The 22,656-nt window shown below is 44.0% G+C and overlaps 1 protein-coding gene across 1 annotated transcript in view; it reads left to right on the top strand.

Moving 5' to 3' along the window:
- The window catches only part of LOC121281389, a 46,311-nt gene extending 27,568 nt beyond the window's left edge, over nt 1-18,743 (top strand). Inside the window, 3 exon segments of the mRNA XM_041194332.1 lie at nt 14,423-14,648; nt 14,651-16,828; nt 18,592-18,743. Of these exon segments, the coding sequence (XP_041050266.1) occupies nt 14,423-14,648; nt 14,651-16,828; nt 18,592-18,743 (2,556 nt within the window).
- The last annotated feature ends 3,913 nt before the right edge of the window (nt 18,744-22,656 follow it).

The following is a 22,656-nucleotide window of genomic DNA, read 5'->3' as shown; positions in this document are numbered from 1 at the left end:
TATTTGCCAATTTCTTTGCCCATTCACTTGTCATTATTATCTCTTTATAATGTTATGCTTTTACCTACTACCCTTACCTGTCTGTCCACCTACCTTCATGCCATTGGCAAATTTGGATGTGTGGGTTACAGTCATCTAAACTTTTAACAGAGATGATGAATACTTAAAGCCCAGCTACTTGCAAGACATGACTAGTGACTTCCTGCCAATTAGAATACCTGCCCATGTTTCCTAACCTCTGTCTCCTCCCTCTAAGCCAATTTTCTACTCATGTTGATAATTTGCCTTTAATCCTATGAGTTCAAATTTAGCTATGGATACCCTAAAAGGGATCTTATCAAATATCTTACGTAGTCGATACAAGTAACAGCCATAAAATTCTCCTTTCCACTCCTTTGGCTACCTTCACAAAAAATTCAAACAGATTCCTCAGGCATAACTTAATCGTTACTAACCCATGCTGCTTCACTCTGAAGCACCAACATTTTTCAAGGTGCTTCGTCAGTCAATCCTTAAACATAGTAATTCCCCATTAGCAGATGACAGGTCGTCTGGTCTATACTTCCCTAGCTTCCCTCTCTCCACCTTCTTAAATAATTTATATGCACAATTTTCCTATGTAAAGGAACGGTCCCTGAACCTAGAACGTTTTGGAAGATCGGGCATTCATAATGTTTCTAACTAGTCCCTTTAACATCCTGTGAATTGTCGCTCTTAATTGGCATTTTCCTCTCCATTACTGTTATTTTCGTATGTAAATTTTGGTGATTCCCTTCCCCTCATTTAAGGTTAGTTATCTTAGGATGCCCAGCATGCTAATATTTTCCTCAACTGTAAACACTAATGGAAAATAATTATTTAGCATTGTATAATTTCCTTACTTTCAATAAAACAATCAGTTTTCAAAGAGCACATATTAATCGTGGCCACTGACTTTTTCTTAATATAACTGAAAAAAGTGTGTAGACTTTCATACCCCGTATGAGTTTCCTTTCATCTAACCTATTTAGAGCTCATACTATTTGCTTATATTCCTCACTAGAATGTTGGCTTCTTGGCATTTCCTTTGCTTTTTCGTTTAGTTTCTTGATACCTCGTCTTTAGTCGTCCAGAGTTGCTTTCTTTGGAAAACAAATCTATTGTACCTTGGGAGTATAAATTTGTTCTCTCCGACTTTAACATATTTTTATACACCATATAATGATCTCCTATCTGTTCAAACATCAACAGATTCCCCTAGTTTACTGTGGACAGCCTCGGATTCATTACATTCGAGCCAGCCTTAGAAAAATATTGAATATTAGCAAGCATTATTTTAATATTGACCATATTCGGGTCGCTATTAGATTAATGTGCACATACTGTTAGGGCGCTGGATAAATGCGGTCTATTATTCATTACACAATCTAAGATGGCATGCTCCCATGTTGGCTGTAGGAGGGGTTGTTAGAAAGAAAAAAAGATCTGGAATCCACTCATTATATTCGTCAACTTCCTGACCTGCGCTAGTCAGCTTTTCCTAACCGATGCGAAAGTTGAAGCCAGCCATAATATTCACCCTGCCTTCACTACATAGTTGCCTAATCTATGCATTTACAACTTTACAGCTTTTACAAGGGAACCTATGCCAACTCTCTATTTGGTCATAAAGCATTTCCTACTTCTAAATTCAACTCGTGGTTGGGGAATTATAAGCAGCCCACAAGAGCGGAAAAAGTAGCGCGCAGAGTGTAACAATTAGGTGGGATGCAAAATTTGAATTTCCCGACAGCAGGTTGAAATTCAGAAATAAAGTTAGCAGCGTGTTTGTGGCATGCGGAAAAATACGCCGGCCTTTGGCAAGCTCATACTTGCTCCTATATTTGCTGTCATAAATACTGATTAAACTGAAATAGTTTCATGAAAGTTCTATGCTTGGGACAAAATTAATGGCATACGAGAATCTAGTGGCACATTGTTATGAGTAAAATCAGCAATTTTCTTGTTTAACTCTACGGAACAAAAGAGGTGAACAGGAGAATGGAAATTGGATGGGAGTTTGGAACTGGCGAGGGTGAGTCAGTAGCGAGGGGTTTGTGGAGTGGGTTGGAGCATGGAAGATTGAAAACGGGATATAAATGGACAAAGGGTGGGGTCTGGGGACATGGAGTGAATCGGGAAGGGCATCCTGTCCTGGTTTTGGGGGCAGGGGGATGGGGGTGGAGCGGACACTCAGTCAAGGTAAGAAAATAAGGAGCCTAAAGGTAGATCCATTATTGTCCGAATGTGGGTTCATCTCAACGTGTTGGCTGGCAGACTCCTCTTTACAGGGCTTTGAGTTCGCCTACAAAATTTCAATTATCTCTGCTGAGAGTATTCTCCAACAATGTCCTTTGCAATGCATAGAAGGGAGGGCCAGCTGAGCCTACAAGTTCAGCCATGTCCCTCATAGTGGTTACTGCATTACTGCATACTAATATGAACATTTAGCAACGAGTGAATGCAAAAACACCACATTGTTTCTTCCACAACATGGAATCACTAAGTCCTTTGTGAGGCACGTCAGCACATTTAGCTCTTTGACTAAGCTAATCTCAACAAATAACAATGATGCATGCATCAATAAAGTGAAACAAATGCAATGTGAAATATTTACACGTGAAAATTAATTTTGACAAACACCCGTGCCAAAGTTGTGCTTTCAAGTCTTATGTTAATGGCAAGGTAGTTGGGAGGATAGTTTTAGCTGTGATGCAGAGACTCGCCTTTTGACCAAGAGATTCTTTAATAGACTGTCCGTAGATACAGTATTATCAGCTGGAGGTCATTTGCCAATGAAAATCTTTCCCAGCCGACAAACTGAATGTGTTTTGCATGTATGCCATTGACACTTAGAATAGAAAAAGGGCAAAAAGAGAGAAAACAAAAGTGGCCCAAAGTTTGTTTTGCCATGTCAGGAATGAGCTGCTGTTGACAAAATCCTGGCTATGCAATCTCTTCTACTTGCTTATGCCTGGTTTATGCTCCCTCATCACCGACTTGATTTCATCTTCAATCACGAAAGGCAACTTCTCCGCTTTACGGCTTTCCATAACTTTCCCGCACACCATTTACCCTGGTTAATTTAGTTCCCAATCTCGACCTTTCAGCCACATGTGAGTAATGACTACCATGTCTTAGACCCCCACCACCGCCACCACCCGCCCCCCACCCCCCCACCCCCCACCACCTCCCTCTTTGAATTTAAAGCAGCTAATCATTCCGGTTTTCACTGTCCTTCACGTGTTTCCAAAAAGAATAGTTTTTATGGTTTCACAGGGTGTGGGTGTCGATGGCTCGGCCTGCATTTGTTGCCCATCCCTAGTTGTCATTCAGAAGCCTTAAGCATTTCTAAAACTACTGCAGTCCGCGTAGGGATGTTCGCTGATGATTGCACAATGTTCAGCACATTCGCGACTCCTCAGATACTGAACCAGTCCGTGTCCAAATGCAGCAAGACCTGGACAATATCCAGGCTTGGGCTGACAAGTGGCAAGTAAGATTTGCACCACACAAGTGTCAGGCAAAGACTATCTTCAACAAGAGAGAATCTAACCATCGCCCCTTGACGTTCAGTGGCATTACCGAGACTAAAGCCCACACTATAAACATCCTGGGGGTGTCACCATTGACCAGAAACTGAATTGGACTTGCCAGTTGTTGTGGCGAAAACAGCAGGTCAGAGGCTAGGAATTGTGCAAAAAGCAACTTATCTCCTCAATCCCCAAAGCATGTCCCCAATCTACACGGCTCAAGTCAGGAGTGTGATAGAATACTCCCCACATGTCTTGATGAGTGCAGCTTCCACAACACCCAAGAAGCTTGGCACTGCCCAAAACAAAGCAGCGTGCTTGATTGGCACCACACCTACAAACATTCACCCACTCCACCATCGGCGCACAGTAATAGAGTGTGTACCATCTACAAGATGCACTGCAGGAAATCCCCAAGACTCCTACAGCAGCACTTTAAAAACCCACGACCATCTATGAGAACAAGGGCAGCAGTTAGACGGGAGCAGCACCACTCAAGTTCCCCTCCAACTCACTCAGCATCCTAACTTGGAAATATATCACCGTTTCTTCGCTGTCACTGGGTCAAAACCCTAGAACTCCCTAACAGAACTGTGGGTGTACCTACACCACATGGACTGCAGTGGTTCAAGAAGGCAGCTCACCAGCACCTTCTCAATGGCAACTAGGGATGGACAATAAATGCTGGCCTAGCCAGCGAAACCCACATTCCATTAATGAATAGAAAATAAGGTTTGTAGCTACAACAAAGTGCTCTTAGGGAGGCACTTCCAGGATTTTAACCCAGAGACAGTGATGGAAAAGCGATATAGCTCAGAGTTAGGGTGAACGTGGCTTAGAAGTGAAGTTGCAGGTGGTTCTGTTCCCATGCATCTGAGGCCATTATCATTCCAGATTTAGAAGGTGCTGCCGAAGGAGCTTGGGTGAGTTGGTGCAGTGCATCTTGTAGATGGTACACAGTGCATTGCTGACACTGTGCATTGGTGGTGAAGGGATGGACAATAAATGCTGGCCCAGCCAGCGAAGCCCACATTCCATTAATGAATAGAAAAAAAGGTTTGTAGCTACAACAAAGTGCTCTTAGGGAGGCACTTCCAGGATTTTAACCCAGAGACAGTGATGGAAAAGCGATATAGCTCAGAGTTAGGGTGAACGTGGCTTAGAAGTGAAGTTGCAGGTGGTTGTTCCCATGCATCTAAGGCCATTGTCATTCCAGATTTAGAAGGTGCTGCCGAAGGAGCTTGGGTGAGTTGGTGCAGTGCATCTTGTAGATGGTACACAGTGCATTGCTGACACTGTGCATTGGTGGTGGAGGGAGTGAATGTTGAACATGGTGGATGGGGTGCCAAACGTGTAGGCAGCTTTGTCCTCAAAAATATTGAGTTTCGTGAGTGTTGTTGGAGCTCCATCAAACCCCCAACTTGTGCCTTGTAAATGGTGGACAGCCTTTGAGGAGTCAGGAGATGAGATACTCTGTGCAGAATTCCAAACATCTGACCAGCTCGTAGCCACAGTATTTATATGGCTAGTCCTGTTCGTTCCATTTCTGGCCAATGGTAACCTCCAGGATGTTGATCGTGGGGTTTCAGTGATTGTACTGTCATTTAATGTCAAAGGGGGGAGGTTGTATTCCCCGTTGGAGATAACCATTGCCTGATACTTGTGTGGTCCTAATGTTACTTGCTACTTGTCAGCCCAGCCTGAATGTTGTCCAGGTCTTGCTGCATATAGACACAGGCTGCTTCAGTATCTGAACAGTCAGGAATGGTGCTGAACATTATGCAATCATCAGCAAACGTCCCCACCTCTGACCTTCTGATGGAGGGAAGGTCATTGATGAAGCGACTGAAGATGGTTGACCCTAGGACATTACCTTGTGGAAATCCTGCAGTGGTGCCCTGGGACTGATATGAATGAATTTCACCAATCATAATCATCTTCCTTTTGCAGTATATGACTCCAAGCAGTGGAGAGTTTTCCCTCTAATTAATTGAAATACTGCCTTGATGTTAAGGGCAGTGACTCTCACCTTACCTCTTGAGTTCAGCTCTTTTGTCCACATTTGGACCAAAACTGTAATGATACCAGGAGCTAAGTATCCCTGGTGGAACCCAAACTTAGTGACAATTAGCAAATTATTGCTGCTTGAGAGCATTGTCAAAGACACCTTCCTCCACTTTGCTGAATATGAAGAATAGACTGATGGTGCAATAATGGCGAGGTTGAAGTTGTCCTTCTTTTTGTGCCAGAATGTTGTTAGGGCCCATAATCTTTGCAGTAACCAGTGCCTTTGGCCATTTCTTGATATCACATGGAGTGAATTGAATTTCGTGAACACCAGTATCTTGATAACATCATGAACAGATGTATTTGTGAAAGGTGGATTGGTGAGGGCGAAGTCAAATAGGTGTTTTCCCCTTGTTGGTTCCCTTACCACCTGCTGCAGCCACAGTCTAGCAGGTACGTACTGTAAGACTTAACCAGCTTAGTCAGTAACAGTGCTACTGAGTCATTCTTGGTGATGGAAATTGAAGTCCCGCACTCAGAATGCATTCTGATCCCTTGCCACCCACAGTGCTTCCTCCAAGTGGTGCTCAACATGTGGAGTACTGATTCACCTGCTGAGTGTTGGTGCTAGATGGTAATCAGCCAGAGGTTTCCTTGCTCATAAAGATAAAAACAAAAAACTGTGGATGCTGGAAATCCAAAACAAAAACAGAATTACCTGGAAAAACTCAGCAGATCTGGCAGCATCAGTGGAGAAAAAAAAAGTTGACGTCTCGAGTCCTCATGACCCTTCAACAGAACTAGGTGAATCCAAGGAGAGGGGTGAAATATAAGCTGGTTTAAGGTGGGGGGGAGGGGGGGGTGGTGGGTTGGGTGGCGGCAGAGAAGTGGAGGGGGGGGTGTTGTTGTAGGGACAAGCAAGCAGTGATAGGAGCAGATAATCAAAAGATGCCACAGACAAAAGAACAAAAGAACACAGAGGTGTTGATATTGGTGATATTATCTAAACGAATGTGCTAATTAAGAATGGATGGTAGGGCCCTCAAGGTACAGCTCTAGTGGGGATGGGGGGCATAAAAGATTGAACAATAATGGAAATAGGTGGGAAAAGAAAAATGCATATAAATTATTGGAAAAAAACAAAAGGAAGGGGCAAGAAACAGAAAGGGGGTGGGGATGGGGAGGGAGTTCAAGACCTAAAATTGTTGAATTCAATATTCAGTCCGGAAGGCTGTAAAGTGCCTAGTCGGAAGATGAGGTGCTGTTCCTCCAGTTTGCGTTGGGCTTCACTGGAACAATGCAGCAAGCCAAGGACAGACATGTGGGCAAGAGAGCAGGGCGGAGTGTTAAAATGGCAAGCGACAGTGAGGTTTGGGTCATTCTTGCGGACAGACCGCGGTTCTGTTGAAGGGTCATGAGGACTCGAAACGTCAACTCTTTTCTTCTCCGCCGATGCTGCCAGACCTGCTGAGTTTTTCCAGGTAATTCTGTTTTTGTTTCCTTGCTCATATTTGACCTGATGCTGTGAGACTTCATGGGGTCCAGAATCGATGTTGAGAACTCCCAGGGCAACTCCCCCCCGCTGTATACCACTGTGCTGTCACTTCCAGTGGTGGTGGTGTTTGGGGAATTGGTTAAATTTTATAGCAGCAGCATTTTATGTTCTCGCCGAAGTGAATGGAGTTTAGAATGGCTCACCGCAGTTAATGACCCCATCACCACTGTGACGGGGCTATAAAATTCCGGGCATTGTCTGTAAAGTATGACGCTGTGAGCATACCTGTTGATTGGCTATTCCGTGAGACAGGTCTTCCAATTTTGGCACAAGCCCTAGGTGTTTGGCTTTCAGGGTCGAAAAAGCCGTTGTCGTTTCCTGTGCCAAGGTTATGTCGGGTGATCCCTCTGACATCATTCTCCTTTCAGACTTTGCAGCGGTTTAATATAACTGAGTGGCTTGCTAGATCATTTCAGGGTCAACATATTGTTGTGCGTATAGAGTCACATGTAGACCAGACCAGTTAAGGACGGCAGATTTCCTCCCCCAAAGGACAGTGCGCCAGATGGAGTTTTACGACAATTGGCATTGGTTCCTTGATCACTATAACCAAGACTAGCTTTTAACCCCAGATTTATTAACTGAATTTAAATTCCACCAGCTGCCCGTGTCCCCAGAGTATTAGCTTGGGGCTTTGGATTACTTGTCCGGTAACTTTGCCGCTACGACTGCGCCTCCTTACTGCTAGTCCTCTGCTCCGGAAAGTTCCAGTTCGAGAAGACTGCCTCATTTTACTTCCTATCTTCCTGTCAATGATAATTGTTCAATACGATTTGTTGCTTAGCCTGCTTGATGACATGAGTCTGTATGGGCGCCCAGGTCCCATTGACTTTATGTCAAATTCAAACTGACGTCGGGAAAGGGGAAGTCCATTCCACAGAGTGGGCTCAATCTTTGCGTGCAGCTTTTTTCAAGCCTAGTTGCAATCACTGTCACTTAACTGATGACCGTGAAAACCAGGGCCTTCTTTTCAAATCCCTGCGTGGCCTCGTCCCACCACCCCGCCACTTCCACTGTGGGAGTTGTGCAACTATCCGACGCCTCTGCATTCCTCGTATTCGGGTCTCCTGTACATTAGCAATTTTCATTACTCCACAGTTATCAACCATGCATTCATCTGCTTCAATTTTGAAATCCTCAGAAACAGCAACTTGTATTTATGTAGCCCTTTTAACGTAATAAAACATTCGTTAGCACTTCACATGACTGTTACAAAGCAAAATTTGACACCAAGCCACGAATGGCAAAGGGCAGATGGCAAAACGCTTGACCAAAATATTATAATTTAAGGAACATAAAAAGGAAGAAAGTAAACTGGAGTTGGATGGGTTTGGTGCAGAAATTTCAGAGCTTGCGGCGGAGGCATGACTCCCACGCCGGGCCGCGCGTTAAGTCAATGTTCAGCAATACATGAACACCGCTTTAAAACGCCAAACTTACAAGCCGCCGGCGAACAGTTTTGTAAAAGGGAAGTCATGTTTGACTGATTCATTAGGGTTCTTTGAGAAAGTGACAAGCAAATTTGATAAAGGGGAATCCGTGCAGGTGGCGTACTTGGATTTCTAAAGGGCGTGTAATAAGATACCACATCAAAGGTTACTGCGGAGACTAAGAGCTCGTGTTGTGGATAAAAGACTAGTTAACTAACTGGAAGCTGAGAGTAAGGATAAATTAGTCACTTTCGGATTGAAAAGCTGTGACTAGTGGAATGCCTCAGGGGTTAGTGCTGGGACCTCAGCTATTGTTAGGAAATAGAGATGTTTTAAGTAAGTTATATTTGTGTTTGTGGGTGTTAGGAATGCGTTTTAGCGTTAGAGTTTAAGTTTGATTTATATTCCTGTATCTGTGTTAAGAAAGGTCAAATGAAGTTTTAGTTTCACTTTTAAAATGTGCTTGCATTTATAATGAGGAATATTAGAACTCCTATAAAGTAAAGGTAAACATACAAGTGTAGAAGGATTGGAATGTTGCTTAGTAACAGGGACCCAGAGAGGCAGCTTTCTCCCACAGACACACACAGAAGAAGAGAAACAAAAGTTTTTCTAGAAGCTGTTTGAGTGCAGTTGGTTCTGAAAGTTGCTTCTAGGAGAGACTGGAGCAAAGGGGACAGATAGCCAGTCCAAAACTGAAGAAAAAGAAACAAAAATCCAGGGGAGTCAAAGAAGAGAGAGCCCAAAGAAGACCTTCCAGCCAAAGGAAGGGCAGGAAGCTGGAAAAGGCCCTGTTAAGATAAGTTAAGAGTACGGAGTTGGGGTGCGTGGATGGGGGGGTGGGGGGGTGGGGGTGGGGGGGGGGTTGCGGGGGCACGGTGGAGGCAGAGATAAAGTCTTCAAGCTCTAGGTTTAAAGATTCAAAAGCTGCAGAACGCAGATTTAAAGTGAGAACAGCTTGCAAGAGGCAAGAACGTCCAAAGAGACAAGTGAAGGTCTGTAACTCATTGCTATGGGCAAGGGAAGCTGTGGTGTGCTGTTGACAGCTGAGTCAGAGAGACAGGGTGCATGGGAGAAATCTTGAATGTATGTGGTGACCCAGAGAAGAGGAACATTGCTTGAGTTTGAAACCCTGGAAGTCAACCCTTGTGCAAGGCATCTGTGAGAAAATGTTGATTTGGGAGAAGATTCCAAAGTGAATTCTTGGACAGTGGCAATTGTAAACCCTTGGGTGAAGGATGGAATTCAGAGAGGCTGGTTGGTTCACGGTTGGCAAGCATCTGGTGGGTGTTCAGGAGAGATCCATAGCATTTGGTTGAGGTGGTATCTGTCGCTTGATTTGAGTGTCTGACCACAGGGTACCATAGATTTACATGGACTGCGTACTTGCTGTGTACGTTAGAGTATAAGATAGCTTTTGTAAATTGTATTATTCTTACAAACCTGTACACATCTGCAAAGGTATAGTTGTGGGTGAAGGAGTATTGTAATATCATTCATCTTTTCTTGTTGAATAAATGTTTTATTCTTTTGTTAAAAGTTCACCAGCTGGCCCCGTGTCTCTGTTCAGTAGGTACTCTCCACATACTGCTCTAGGATTAGGTTTGTTCAGGGGTAAACTAAGCTGGGATCAAAACATTATTTACACTCTATATCAATTATTTGGATGAAGGGGCTGAATATACGGTTGCTAAATCTGCTGATGACACGAAGGTAGACAGGAGAAAAAGTTTTAAAGAGGGCATAAGGAATTTGCAAAGGGATACAGATCGGTTAATTGAGTCAGCAAAAATTTGGCACATCATGTATACTCCGGGATAATGTGAAATTTTCCACTTTGTCAGTGTCAGGAAGATATAATAATGTTCATAATGTTATTGGAATTTATTGGAGAGTAATGGTGGGATCTGTGTCTATGAGTCTGTGTGTGTTTGTGTGTCTGTGGGACTTCATTGAATTAAAGTCAGCTGTTCTGAAGACTTTGGTGTATCAGAAGATAAGCTAGGTTCAAACATTTCAATATGTTAAATAAGTAACATGGATGAAGTTTTATAATGTGAGGTTTAAAAGGAGTATTTGCATTTATAAATAAACCAGCATAGCTTGATGTCAAAATAGGAATTAAATATTACACCTTGCCAGAAATAGTTAAGGAACAGTGTGTTTATTTTTTCCCCCCAAAGATTACTGGTAAAATTAGCACCATGATACTTTTTTTTTAAATAACTTGGTTAGGTTGATAACAAAACCGAAATGATGTGCAGCCGGGTGCAATCAATATCGCTTAATATGCAACATTTAGTACGATTCATTAATAACCTAAAAACAATAATTCCAAAATGCAATTGCAATTAAGGTTGCACAACAGAAAAAAAGGTTAAACACTGCTTTAAGAAGGGTTGGTGTTATTATTGGTCGATACTCTTTGTGTCGCTGTCTACCAATAAGGTGAAGAAATGTGGCTGGAGATCCAGCACCACCCCACCACACGAAACACTACGCAATAACCGAGAATGAACGGAACATAAACAGAATTACCTGGAAAAACTCAGCAGGTCTGGCAGCATCGGCGGAGAAGAAAAGAGTTGACGTTTCGAGTCCTCATGACCCTTCGACAGAACTTGAGTTCGAGTCCAGGAAAGAGCTGAAATATAAGCTGGTTTAAGGTGTGTGTGTGGGGGGCGGAGAGATAGAGAGACAGAGAGGTGGAGGGGGTTGGTGTGGTTGTAGCGACAAACAAGCAGTGATAGAAGCAGAATATCAAAAGATGTCAACAACAATAGTACAATAGAACACATAGGTGTTAAAGATAAAGTTGGTGATATTATCTAAACGAATGTGCTAATTAAGAATGGATGGTAGGGCACTCAAGGTATAGCTCTAGTGGTTTTTTTTTTTTTATTTTATATAATGGAAATAGGTGGGAAAAGGAAAATCTTTATAATTTATTGGGAAAAAAAAAAGAGAAGGGGGAAACAGAAAGGGGGTGGGGATGGGGGAGGGGACTCACGACCTAAAGTTGTTGAATTCAATATTCAGTCCGGAAGGCTGTAAAGTCCCTAGTCGGAAGATGAGGTGTTGTTCCTCCAGTTTGCGTTGGGCTTCACTGGAACAATGCAGCAAGCCAAGGACAGACATGTGGGCAAGAGAGCAGGGTGGAGTGTTAAAATGGCAAGCGACAGGGAGGTTTGGGTCATTCTTGCGGACAGACCGCAGGTGTTCTGCAAAGCGGTCGCCCAGTTTACGTTTGGTCTCTCCAATGTAGAGGAGACCACATTGGGAGCAACGAATGCAGTAGACTAAGTTGGGGGAAATGCAAGTGAAATGCTGCTTCACTTGAAAGGAGTGTTTGGGTCCTTGGACGGTGAGGAGAGAGGAAGTGAAGGGGCAGGTGTTGCATCTTTTGCGTGGGCAAGGGGTTGTGCCATAGGAGGGGGTTGAGGAGTAGGGGGTGATGGAGGAGTGGACCAGGGTGTCCCGGAGGGAGCGATCCCTACGGAATGCCGATAAGGGGGGTGAAGGGAAGATGTGTTTGGTAGTGGCATCATGCTGGAGTTGGCGGAAATGGCGGAGGATGATCCTTTGAATGCGGAGGCTGGTGGGGTGATAAGTGAGGACAAGGGGGACCCTATCATGTTTCCGGGAGGGAGGAGAAGGAGTGAGGGCGGATGCGCGGGAGATGGGCCGGACACGGTTGAGGGCCCTGTCAACGACCGTGGGTGGAAAACCTCGGTTAAGGAAGAAGGAGGACATGTCAGAGGAACTGTTTTTGAATGTAGCATCATCGGAACAGATGCGACGGAGGCGAAGGAACTGAGAGAATGGGATGGAGTCCTTACAGGAAGTGGGGTGTGAGGAGCTGTAGTCGAGATAGCTGTGGGTGTCGGTGGGTTTGTAATGGATATTGGTGGACAGTCTATCACCAGAGATTGAGACAGAGAGGTCAAGGAAGGGAAGGGAAGTGTCAGAGATGGACCACGTGAAAATGATGGAGGGGTGGAGATTGGAAGCAAAATTAATAAATTTTTCCAAGTCCTGACGAGAGGACTCGTCAGGACTTGGAAAAATTTATTAATTTTGCTTCCAATCTCCACCCCTCCATCATTTTCACGTGGTCCATCTCTGACACTTCCCTTCCCTTCCTTGACCTCTCTGTCTCAATCTCTGGTGATAGACTGTCCACCAATATCCATTACAAACCCACCGACACCCACAGCTATCTCGACTACAGCTCCTCACACCCCACTTCCTGTAAGGACTCCATCCCATTCTCTCAGTTCCTTCGCCTCCGTCGCATCTGTTCCGATGATGCTACATTCAAAAACAGTTCCTCTGACATGTCCTCCTTCTTCCTTAACCGAGGTTTTCCACCCACGGTCGTTGACAGGGCCCTCAACCGTGTCCGGCCCATCTCCCGCGCATCCGCCCTCACTCCTTCTCCTCCCTCCCGGAAACATGATAGGGTCCCCCTTGTCCTCACTTATCACCCCACCAGCCTCCGCATTCAAAGGATCATCCTCCGCCATTTCCGCCAACTCCAGCATGATGCCACTACCAAACACATCTTCCCTTCACCCCCCTTATCGGCATTCCGTAGGGATCGCTCCCTCCGGGACACCCTGGTCCACTCCTCCATCACCCCCTACTCCTCAACCCCCTCCTATGGCACAACCCCTTGCCCACGCAAAAGATGCAACACCTGCCCCTTCACTTCCTCTCTCCTCACCGTCCAAGGACCCAAACACTCCTTTCAAGTGAAGCAGCATTTCACTTGCATTTCCCCCAACTTAGTCTACTGCATTCGTTGCTCCCAATGTGGTCTCCTCTACATTGGAGAGACCAAACGTAAACTGGGCGACCGCTTTGCAGAACACCTGCGGTCTGTCCGCAAGAATGACCCAAACCTCCCTGTCGCTTGCCATTTTAACACTCCACCCTGCTCTCTTGCCCACATGTCTGTCCTTGGCTTGCTGCATTGTTCCAGTGAAGCCCAACGCAAACTGGAGGAACAACACCTCATCTTCCGACTAGGGACTTTACAGCCTTCCGGACTGAATATTGAATTCAACAACTTTAGGTCGTGAGTCCCCTCCCCCATCCCCACCCCCTTTCTGTTTCCCCCTTCTCCTCTTTTTTTTTTCCCAATAAATTATAAAGATTTTCCTTTTCCCACCTATTTCCATTATATAAAATAAAAAAAAAAAACCCACTAGAGCTATACCTTGAGTGCCCTACCATCCATTCTTAATTAGCACATTCGTTTAGATAATATCACCAACTTTATCTTTAACACCTATGTGTTCTATTGTACTATTGTTGTTGACATCTTTTGATATTCTGCTTCTATCACTGCTTGTTTGTCGCTACAACCACACCAACCCCCTCCACCTCTCTGTCTCTCTATCTCTCCGCCCCCCACACACACACCTTAAACCAGCTTATATTTCAGCTCTTTCCTGGACTCGAACTCAAGTTCTGTCGAAGGGTCATGAGGACTCGAAACGTCAACTCTTTTCTTCTCCGCCGATGCTGCCAGACCTGCTGAGTTTTTCCAGGTAATTCTGTTTTTGTTTTGGATTTCCAGCATCCGCAGTTTTTTTGTTTTTATTAATGAACGGAACATATTTTGTTTCGTCCTTCACTATTTGCATTTGAGAGAGCAGCTTAGAATCTAAAGCAGCTCCGCGCAAATTATCCTATTGTTTCTTCCCAAATCAGCTGGATGTTTGAAGGTAGTGGACAAATAAGTTCTTGATACGGTACTGTATATAACCCAGAGTGTATTGACTGCAGTGCAATTTATTGGTGTATTTGGCAGCAATATTTGTTGTGGGCTTTGTCTACGAATGGCATGTTTAAAATTCCGGCCATTTCAACAGCAAATTCTTTATATGATATTTGCCCATATTTTAGATTCAGTTTACGGGAACGTCCGCTATTCAATTCTCGAAGAATTGCGGAATGGTGCCTTTGTTGGAAATATTGCTAAAGACCTGGGACTCGATGTGGGAAAGCTCTTCGCTCGCAAATCTCGGCTTGTATCTGAAAAACAAAAGAAATATTTGGACGGTAGTCTTAAAACCGGACTTATGTTCGTAAATGAGAAATTGACAGAGAGGAGCTTTGTGAACAGAGCTTGGCTTGTGTATTGACTTTGGAAGCTGTGATTGAAAACCCTTTTAAATTATACCATATTGATGTTGAGATTCTCGACATAAACGACAATCCACCTGCATTCCAGAGAGGCGAGAACCGTTTTGAAATATCAGAAACGGCTTCACCCGGAGCGCGCTTTCCACTTCAGAGCGCGCACGATCCTGACTCCGCAAGCAACAGTGTACACACCTATCGACTCAGCCAAAACCCGTACTTTGTTTTAGATCTACAATTAAATAGCGAACAAACTATTACCCCTGAGTTAGTCCTGCAAAACCTCCTAGATAGAGAGCTGCAAGCAACTCATCGGTTAACTCTGACGGCAATTGATGGAGGTTCTCCGAACAAATCTGGAACCACCCAGATTATGATAATCGTAGCTGATGCAAATGACAATTTACCCGTTTTCGATAAGAAAGTGTACCAAATTGTTATTGCAGAAAACGTACCGAAAGGTTCTTTAATAGCGAAAATTAATGCTACAGATTTGGACGAAGGACGAAATGGTGAAGTCATGTATTCTTTCAGCGATAACACTGCTGATAAAGTGCGCGCACTGTTTAGCATTAATTCCGAAAACGGAGAGATCAGAACAAATGAAACGGTTGATTTCGAAGCAGTAGACAATTATGAGTTGACGGTGCAAGCAAAGGACAGAGGCAGTGCAGGGGTGCCCGCGTACTGCAAAGTCTTAATAAAAGTTACTGATGTTAATGATAATGCTCCCGAAATAATGCTAACCTCTGTGCGTGGTCCGATTCCAGAGGGGTCTCCTTTAGGGACATTAGTCGCTATTTTAAAAATAAAGGACCGAGATTCTAAAGAAAGACAGGCTGTTTATTGTCAGGTCTCCAACAATGTCCCCTTCAAGCTTGATAGCTCTTTTAATAAATATTACACAGTGGTCACTGATGGTATCATAGATCGCGAAAAGGTGTCGGAACACAACATCACCATTACATGCACGGATACCGGCAAACCCCCGCTTTCGACTAACAAGACCATTCCAGTGCAAGTTTCAGATACAAATGACAATGCACCACGCTTTACGCAGCCTGCTTTTACTATGTATGTGACGGAAAATAACGCTGTTGGCGCTTCTGTTGGATTTCTATCAGCGGTTGATCCGGATATCAATCAAAATGGCCGACTGGCGTTTATCATCCTGGATAGTCTCGTTCATGGCGTGCCTGTGTCCACATTTGTCTCAGTTGATTCAGACAGTGGTGTGATGTTTGCGCAGCGCTCTTTCGATTACGAACAGCTCCACGATTTTCAGATCTCTGTGCAAGTAAAGGATGCTGGATCCCCTTCGCTCAGCAGCAATGTAACTGTAAATGTGATCATTGTGGATCAGAACGATAATGTCCCTGTAATCCTATCGCCCATGATAAATGAAGGCTCAGCAGCACAGGAGACCATGCCCAGATCTGCCGCTCCGGGTTATTTGGTGATTAAAGTGACAGCCACTGACGCCGATTCTGGACAGAACGCGCATCTATTTTATCAACTTGGTCAGCCGACTGATGATAGTTTGTTTACTGTGGCTTCTGAAACAGGAGAAATCTGGACTACCCGCCGCTTTGGCTTAAAGGATTCACTCAAACAGAAACTCGTGATTCTGGTCAGGGACAATGGAAAACCTTCACTTTCATCAACAGTCAGTGTCAACTTGTCGGTGTTGGACACTGATGTAGAAACTGCATCTAATGTCGCTGTGCTGGGGTACTCTATATCGTGGATGCATGATGTAAGAATTTATTTGATCATTTCTTTCGCAACAATCTCGTTCGTTTCTCTTGTGGCGATTGTAATACTCGCCATGAAAGTGAAGGGTGCACACGGATGTTGTTCCTCGGGCACACTGTCCTGCTCTGTGCGAAGGGATTCGCTGCAAGGAGTTCAAAAGGCCAGTGCGAACCTTCAAATTCCAGTCAATTATGCAGATGTGTACGAAAGGGAGGCGGTATTTCACTATGACGTCTGTCCGACTTCAAAATCATCCATGAACGATTTCGCGGTTTTGAAGTTACATGTTTCACCGGTACCGATGATTAATGCCAAAAATGGTTCTTTATTAATTGAGCACAATGGAAAGGAGCCCTATCCTACCGTGAAGGAAACCCAAGGTGAGGCGCGTCACGCATTTGCACGATCCATAATTCCATGAGCACTTCAACTGGAAGTGATGAATCGGGATCGGGTTGAACAGTCATTAACATCCAATACCCAGTCGGAAGCAATTTGACATTGCTTGGTTGTTTATTTTTAATTGAACGTTATCTATCAGCAGATCACATTTAAGTGGAAATAGAAGTGTCAGTTCAATAGATCACATTTAAGTGAAAATAGAAGTGTCAGTTTGATATAATATAGGAGGAATAGGGATGGATAATTCTGCTGAAGCATCATGTCATGAAAGGTATCATTCGCGTAATGTGCGTTTTCTCTTCAACATATTTGTCGAGCTAGGATTCAGCGAACTGAAACTTGAAGTGGTCTATTGTCCTAATGCAAGTGATTGCATGGTTACGTGGAAATACTAAATGAATGGTGCTGATAAAAATTGTATTTTTGGTTGGGGTGGGTGAGTAGACATAGGGTAAAATAAGAGCTATATTGTTAAATCAGAGAGAAACGGAATATTACATTTAACAACGATGCCAAGTGCACAGAGAAGTCCTTTGAGATAGCAGTAGCTGTATGGAAAAAAGATGTAAAATGAAAATTATTCATCTCATTATGAATTGAATTTTGAAAATCTTTTATTCAGAAACATACGATCCCTTACATTTATCAATGCACTCCATTTTTTGTTCTAAATATCAAATTTATCAGGTATATCTATAAATTATTGGTAACTGTCAGAAAAAGGGTTTGTAAATAAACATGTTTCACTAATAAATATCATAAGTAATTCAGGGAGAAAATTGGTTTACCCAGATTGTAGTAAGAATATGCAAATTAGGGGAAAATGTTGGCATAGTGTCAGTGTCAGTAAATTAGTAATCCAGGGGTCCAGGATAATGCTCTGGGAGCTTGCTTCAAATCCCATCATGGGAGCTGCTGGAATTTGAACTCAGTTAATAAAACCTGGGATATAATGCTCGTCAATAATGGCGATTTTAAAACTATTCTCGATTGTTGCAAAAAAATCATTTAGTTCACTAATGTCCTTTGAGAGAGGAAATTTGTCTCCTTTGCACCGGCCTGGCCTATATATGACTCCAGATTCACAGCAATATGGTTGACTCTTAACTGTCCTCTGAAATGTTCATTTCAAGGGACAATTAAGGATGGGCAACGAATGCTGGCTTTGCTAGCGATGCTCACACCCAATCAAAGGAAAAGGGTGTACCATTTTTGGGAAATGGCATAAATACATTTAAAATGACAATTAGCTGAGCACACGAGGGAGAAATTGTTATAAGGGTAAACTGATAGGGTCAAATGAAGTAGAATGTGAGGTTTGTGCGGAATATTGGCACCAACACAGACCATTGGAGCTGAATGGCCTTCTTCTGGGCTGTAACTTCTATGCAAAGCAAACCATGTTTTCTCAAGTGAACAGTAAATACATCCCATATTTTGACTTTAAGAAGTTCTCTATTACCATTGTCACGCCGACTGAAGTGATTTATCCATTTCTTCCTTCTTTATTTTCATAGATATGTGGTTACCCTTATTTTACCAGTTTAGCCCAATTTCTTATTAGGAAGTTGAACCAGTATATGTCCTTACTTGTTCTTGAATATGTTAATCTAGCAATTAGCCTGAAGGCAATGGGTTAACATCCATTCCTTCGCTTCTTGCATTATCTTGGATAATTAAAACCAATATTATTGCCCCATTATTTCTGCTTAAGTTTTCTAATTCCTATACCCTGCATAAGTGTCCCGTCTCAACAAAGATGTAAGTAAAACATTAGACCATAAAGATAAGAGGGTGAAGACTAAAGAGGATGAATCTATTTGGCTAAAGCTCATAAACAAGATTGGTATGTTCTACTTATCATCAGGCTTTAATAATATAATAGCTGAATAACTACCTATCCTTTCCTCTCTGATGGTGGTGTAGTGGTATTGTCACTAGACTAGTAATCCAGATACCCAGGGTAATGCCCCGTGAACGTGCATTGGAATCAAACCACGGCAGGTGATGGAATTTGAATTTAATAAAATATCTGGAATTAAAAGTGGAATGACGGCCATGGAACCAGGCCCATTGTCGCAACAAAAAATAACTCAGTTCACTGATGTCCTTTAGAGAGGTAAAAAAAAAACTGCCCTCCTTATCTGCTCTAGCCCACATGTGATTCGAGACCCACAACAATGTGACAGACTCTTAAATGTCCTCTGAAGTAGCCTAGCAATCCCATGAGTTGTACCAAATGTCAATAAGGAATGTCCACTTGGCAACACAAAAACAGAATTACCTGGAAAAACTCAGCAGGTCTGGCAGCATTGGCGGAGAAGAAAAGAGTTGGCGTTTCGAGTCCTCATGACCCTTCAACAGAACTTGAGTTCGAGTCCAAGAAAGAGTTGAAATATAAGCTGGTTTAAGGTGTTGGGGGGCGGGGTGGGGGGGGGGGTAGAGAGAGAGAGAGAAGTGGAGGGGGGTGGTGTGGTTGTAGGCAAAAGCCTCTTGAGGGGAGTTGAAGGAGAAAGCCAGACAAGTTCAGCCAGATGGAGGAGAATAGTGGTGGATGGGGATTGTTCGGGCCTCTAGTCGAGGAAGAAGCTAAGGGCCCTCAGACCATCCTGGTGGGGGATGGAGGTGTAGAGGGACTGGACATCCATGATGAAGAGGAAGCAGTTGGGGCCAGGGAACTGGAAATTGTTGATGTGACGTAAGGTGTCAGAGGAATCACAGATGTAGGTGGGAAGGGACTGGAAAAGCGGAGAGAGAAGGGAGTCAAGATAACGAGAAATGAGTTCTGTGGGGCAGGAGCAAGCTGAGATGATCGGTCTACCGGGGCAGTTCTGTTTGTGGATTTTGGGTAGGATATAGAAGCGGGCCGTCCGAGGTTGGGTGACTATCAGGTTGGAAGCTGTGGGAGGAAGATCCCCAAAGGAGATGAGGTCAGTGACTGTCCTGGAAACAATGGCTTGATGTTCAGTGGTGGGGTCATGGTCCAGGGAGAGGTAGGAGGATTTTTCCAGGTAATTCTGTTTTTGTTTTGGATTTCCAGCATCCGCAGTTTTTTTGTTTTTATGTCCACTTGGCATCGACCTAAGCAATGAAAATGGCAATTCAGCCCTGTCAAGCATGCAAAACCCTCCTTACTAACATTTGGGAGCTTATGCCAAACTTAAGAGAGCTGCCTCACAGAATGGACAAAGCGACAGCCTGATATAGTCATACTCACTGAATCATACCTTACAGATATTGCACTGAACAATCACCATTACCATTCATGAGAGAGGTGGGATACAGTCGGGAGGGAGTTGCCCTGGGAGTTCTCATCATCAGCTCTGAGCACCATGAAGTCACATGGCATCAGGTCAAACATGGGCAAAGAAACCTTCAGCTGATCACCATGGACTGTCCCCCTCAGCTTTTGAATCAGTACACCTCAATGTTGAGCACCATTTGGAGGAAGTACTGAGGGTGGCAAGGGCGCGTCAATGCCCATAACCAAGAGTAGCTCGGTAGCACCACTACAGACCATGCTGCTAACTGTGTCTGTGGCAGGTGTTGAGGGAACCAACAAGAAGGAAAAATATATATTAGACCTCATCCTCATCAACCTGCCTGCTGCAGATATATCTGCCCATGACAGTGTCAGTAGGAGTGAACACCACATAGTCCTTGTGGGGATAAAGTCCTGTCTTCACATTGAGGATGCCCTCTCTCAAGTTCTGTGGCACTACCATCGAACTAAGTGGGATGGATTTCGTACAGACCTAGCAACTCAAGACTGGGCAATCATGAGGCACTTTGCACCGTTAGCAGTAGCAGAATTGTATTTAACTACGCCCTGTAACCTAATGGCCTGGCATGCCACCCCCTTTCTACCTTACCACCGAGAAAGGGTCAACTCTGATTCAATGAAGAGTTCAGGAAGGCATGCCAGGAACAGCACCAGGCATACCTATAAATGAGGTGTGAACCTGTTGAAGCTACAACACAGGGCTACTTGCATGCCACACAGTAGAAGCAGCAAGCGATAGACAGAGATAAGCAATTGCACAATCAACGATCAAATCTAAGCTCTGCAGTTCAACCACATTCAGTCATGAATGGTGGTGGACACTAAACAACTCACTGGAGGAAAAGGCTTTACAAATAGCCCTAACCTCAATGATGGGAGAGCCCAGTTCATCAGAACAAAAAATACATAAAAAAAGAAAATATTGGGAAAACTCAGCAGGTCTGACAACATCTGTGGAAAGAGGAACAGAGTTCACATTTCGAAACCACATGACTATTCTAGAGAGCTAAAGAGCAAACATAAAGCTGAAACAGTTGCAACCATCTTCAGCCAGCAGTGTAGAGTGGACGACCTATCTCAGCGTCCTCTGGAGGTTCCCAGCATCACAGATGCTAATCCTCAACGAATTCTATTCATGCCACGTGATAGAAAGAAACAACTGAAGGCACTGGATACTGCAAAGGCTATGGGCTCTGACAATATTCCAATAGTAAGACTTGTGTTCCAGACCCTGCCATACCGCTAGCCAAGCTACTCCACTACAGCTACAACATTGGCATCTAGCTGGCAATGTGTAAAATTGCCCAGATATGTTACATCCAAAAAAAACAGGACAAATCCAATTTGGGGCCAATTACCATCCCCTCAGTATACTCTCGATGATCATTAAGGTAATGGAAGGGATTATCATCAGTGCTATCAAGCGGCACTTGCTTAGCAATAACCTGCTCACTGATGCTCAATTTTGGTTTTGCTAGCACTACTCAGCTCCTGACCTCATTACAGCCTTGGTTCAAACATGGAAAAAGGAGCTGAATTCCCGAGGTGAGGTGAGGTTACTGCCCTTGATATCAATGCCACATTTGACCGAGTGTGCCATCAAGGAGCCAGAGCAAAACTGGATTCAATCGGAATCAGGGGAATACTCTCCACTGCTTGGAATCATACCTCGCACAAAGGAACATGGTTGTGGCTTTAGGTCAATCATCTTAGTTTCATCACAGAAGGAGTTACTTAGAGTAGTGTCCTTGGCCTAACCATCTTCAGCTGCTTCATCAAAGACCTTCCTTCCGTAATATGGTCAGGAAGGTGGGATGTTTGCTAATAATTGCACAAAGTTCAGCACCATTCGTGGTTCCTGCAGCAGTCCATATCCAAATGTAAGAAGACCTGGACAATATCCAGGCTTGTGCTGGCAAGTGGCAAGTAACATTTGCGTCACACAAATGCCAGTCAATGACAATCTCTGACAAGAGAGAATCTAACCATCACCCCTTGACATTCAATGGCATTACCATCGCTGAATCCTCCAATATCCTGGACGTTACCATTAACCAGTAACTGAACTGGACTAGCCATATAAATACTGTAGCTACAAGAGCAGGCCAGAGACTAGGAACGCTCTGGCGATGAACTCACCTTCTGGCTCCCCAAAACCTGTTAACCATATACAAGGCACAGGTCAGGAGTGTGCTGGAATGCTCTCCACTCGCCTCGATATGTGCCAGCTTCAACAACACTCAAGAAGCTTGACGCCATGCAGCCTGCTTGATAGGCACACCATCCACAAACGACTGCATCCTTCACCACCAATGCACAGTGGCAGAAATTTGTACCATCTATAAGATGCACTGCAGGAATTCATGGAGGCTCCTTCGACAGCTCCTTCCAAACCCACGAGTGCTACCATCTAGAAGAGCAAGAGCAGCAGATACATGGAAACACCACCACCAGGAAGTTCTCCTCCAAGCCAATCATCATCCTAACTTGGAAATATATCATCGTTCCTTCACTCTCGCTGGG

Source organism: Carcharodon carcharias, chromosome 8 (assembly GCF_017639515.1).
Source record: "Carcharodon carcharias isolate sCarCar2 chromosome 8, sCarCar2.pri, whole genome shotgun sequence".
NCBI lineage: Eukaryota > Metazoa > Chordata > Chondrichthyes > Lamniformes > Lamnidae > Carcharodon > Carcharodon carcharias.
The sequence above is the reverse complement of the archived record's forward strand: the minus strand, read 5'-3'. Positions and strand labels throughout refer to the sequence as shown.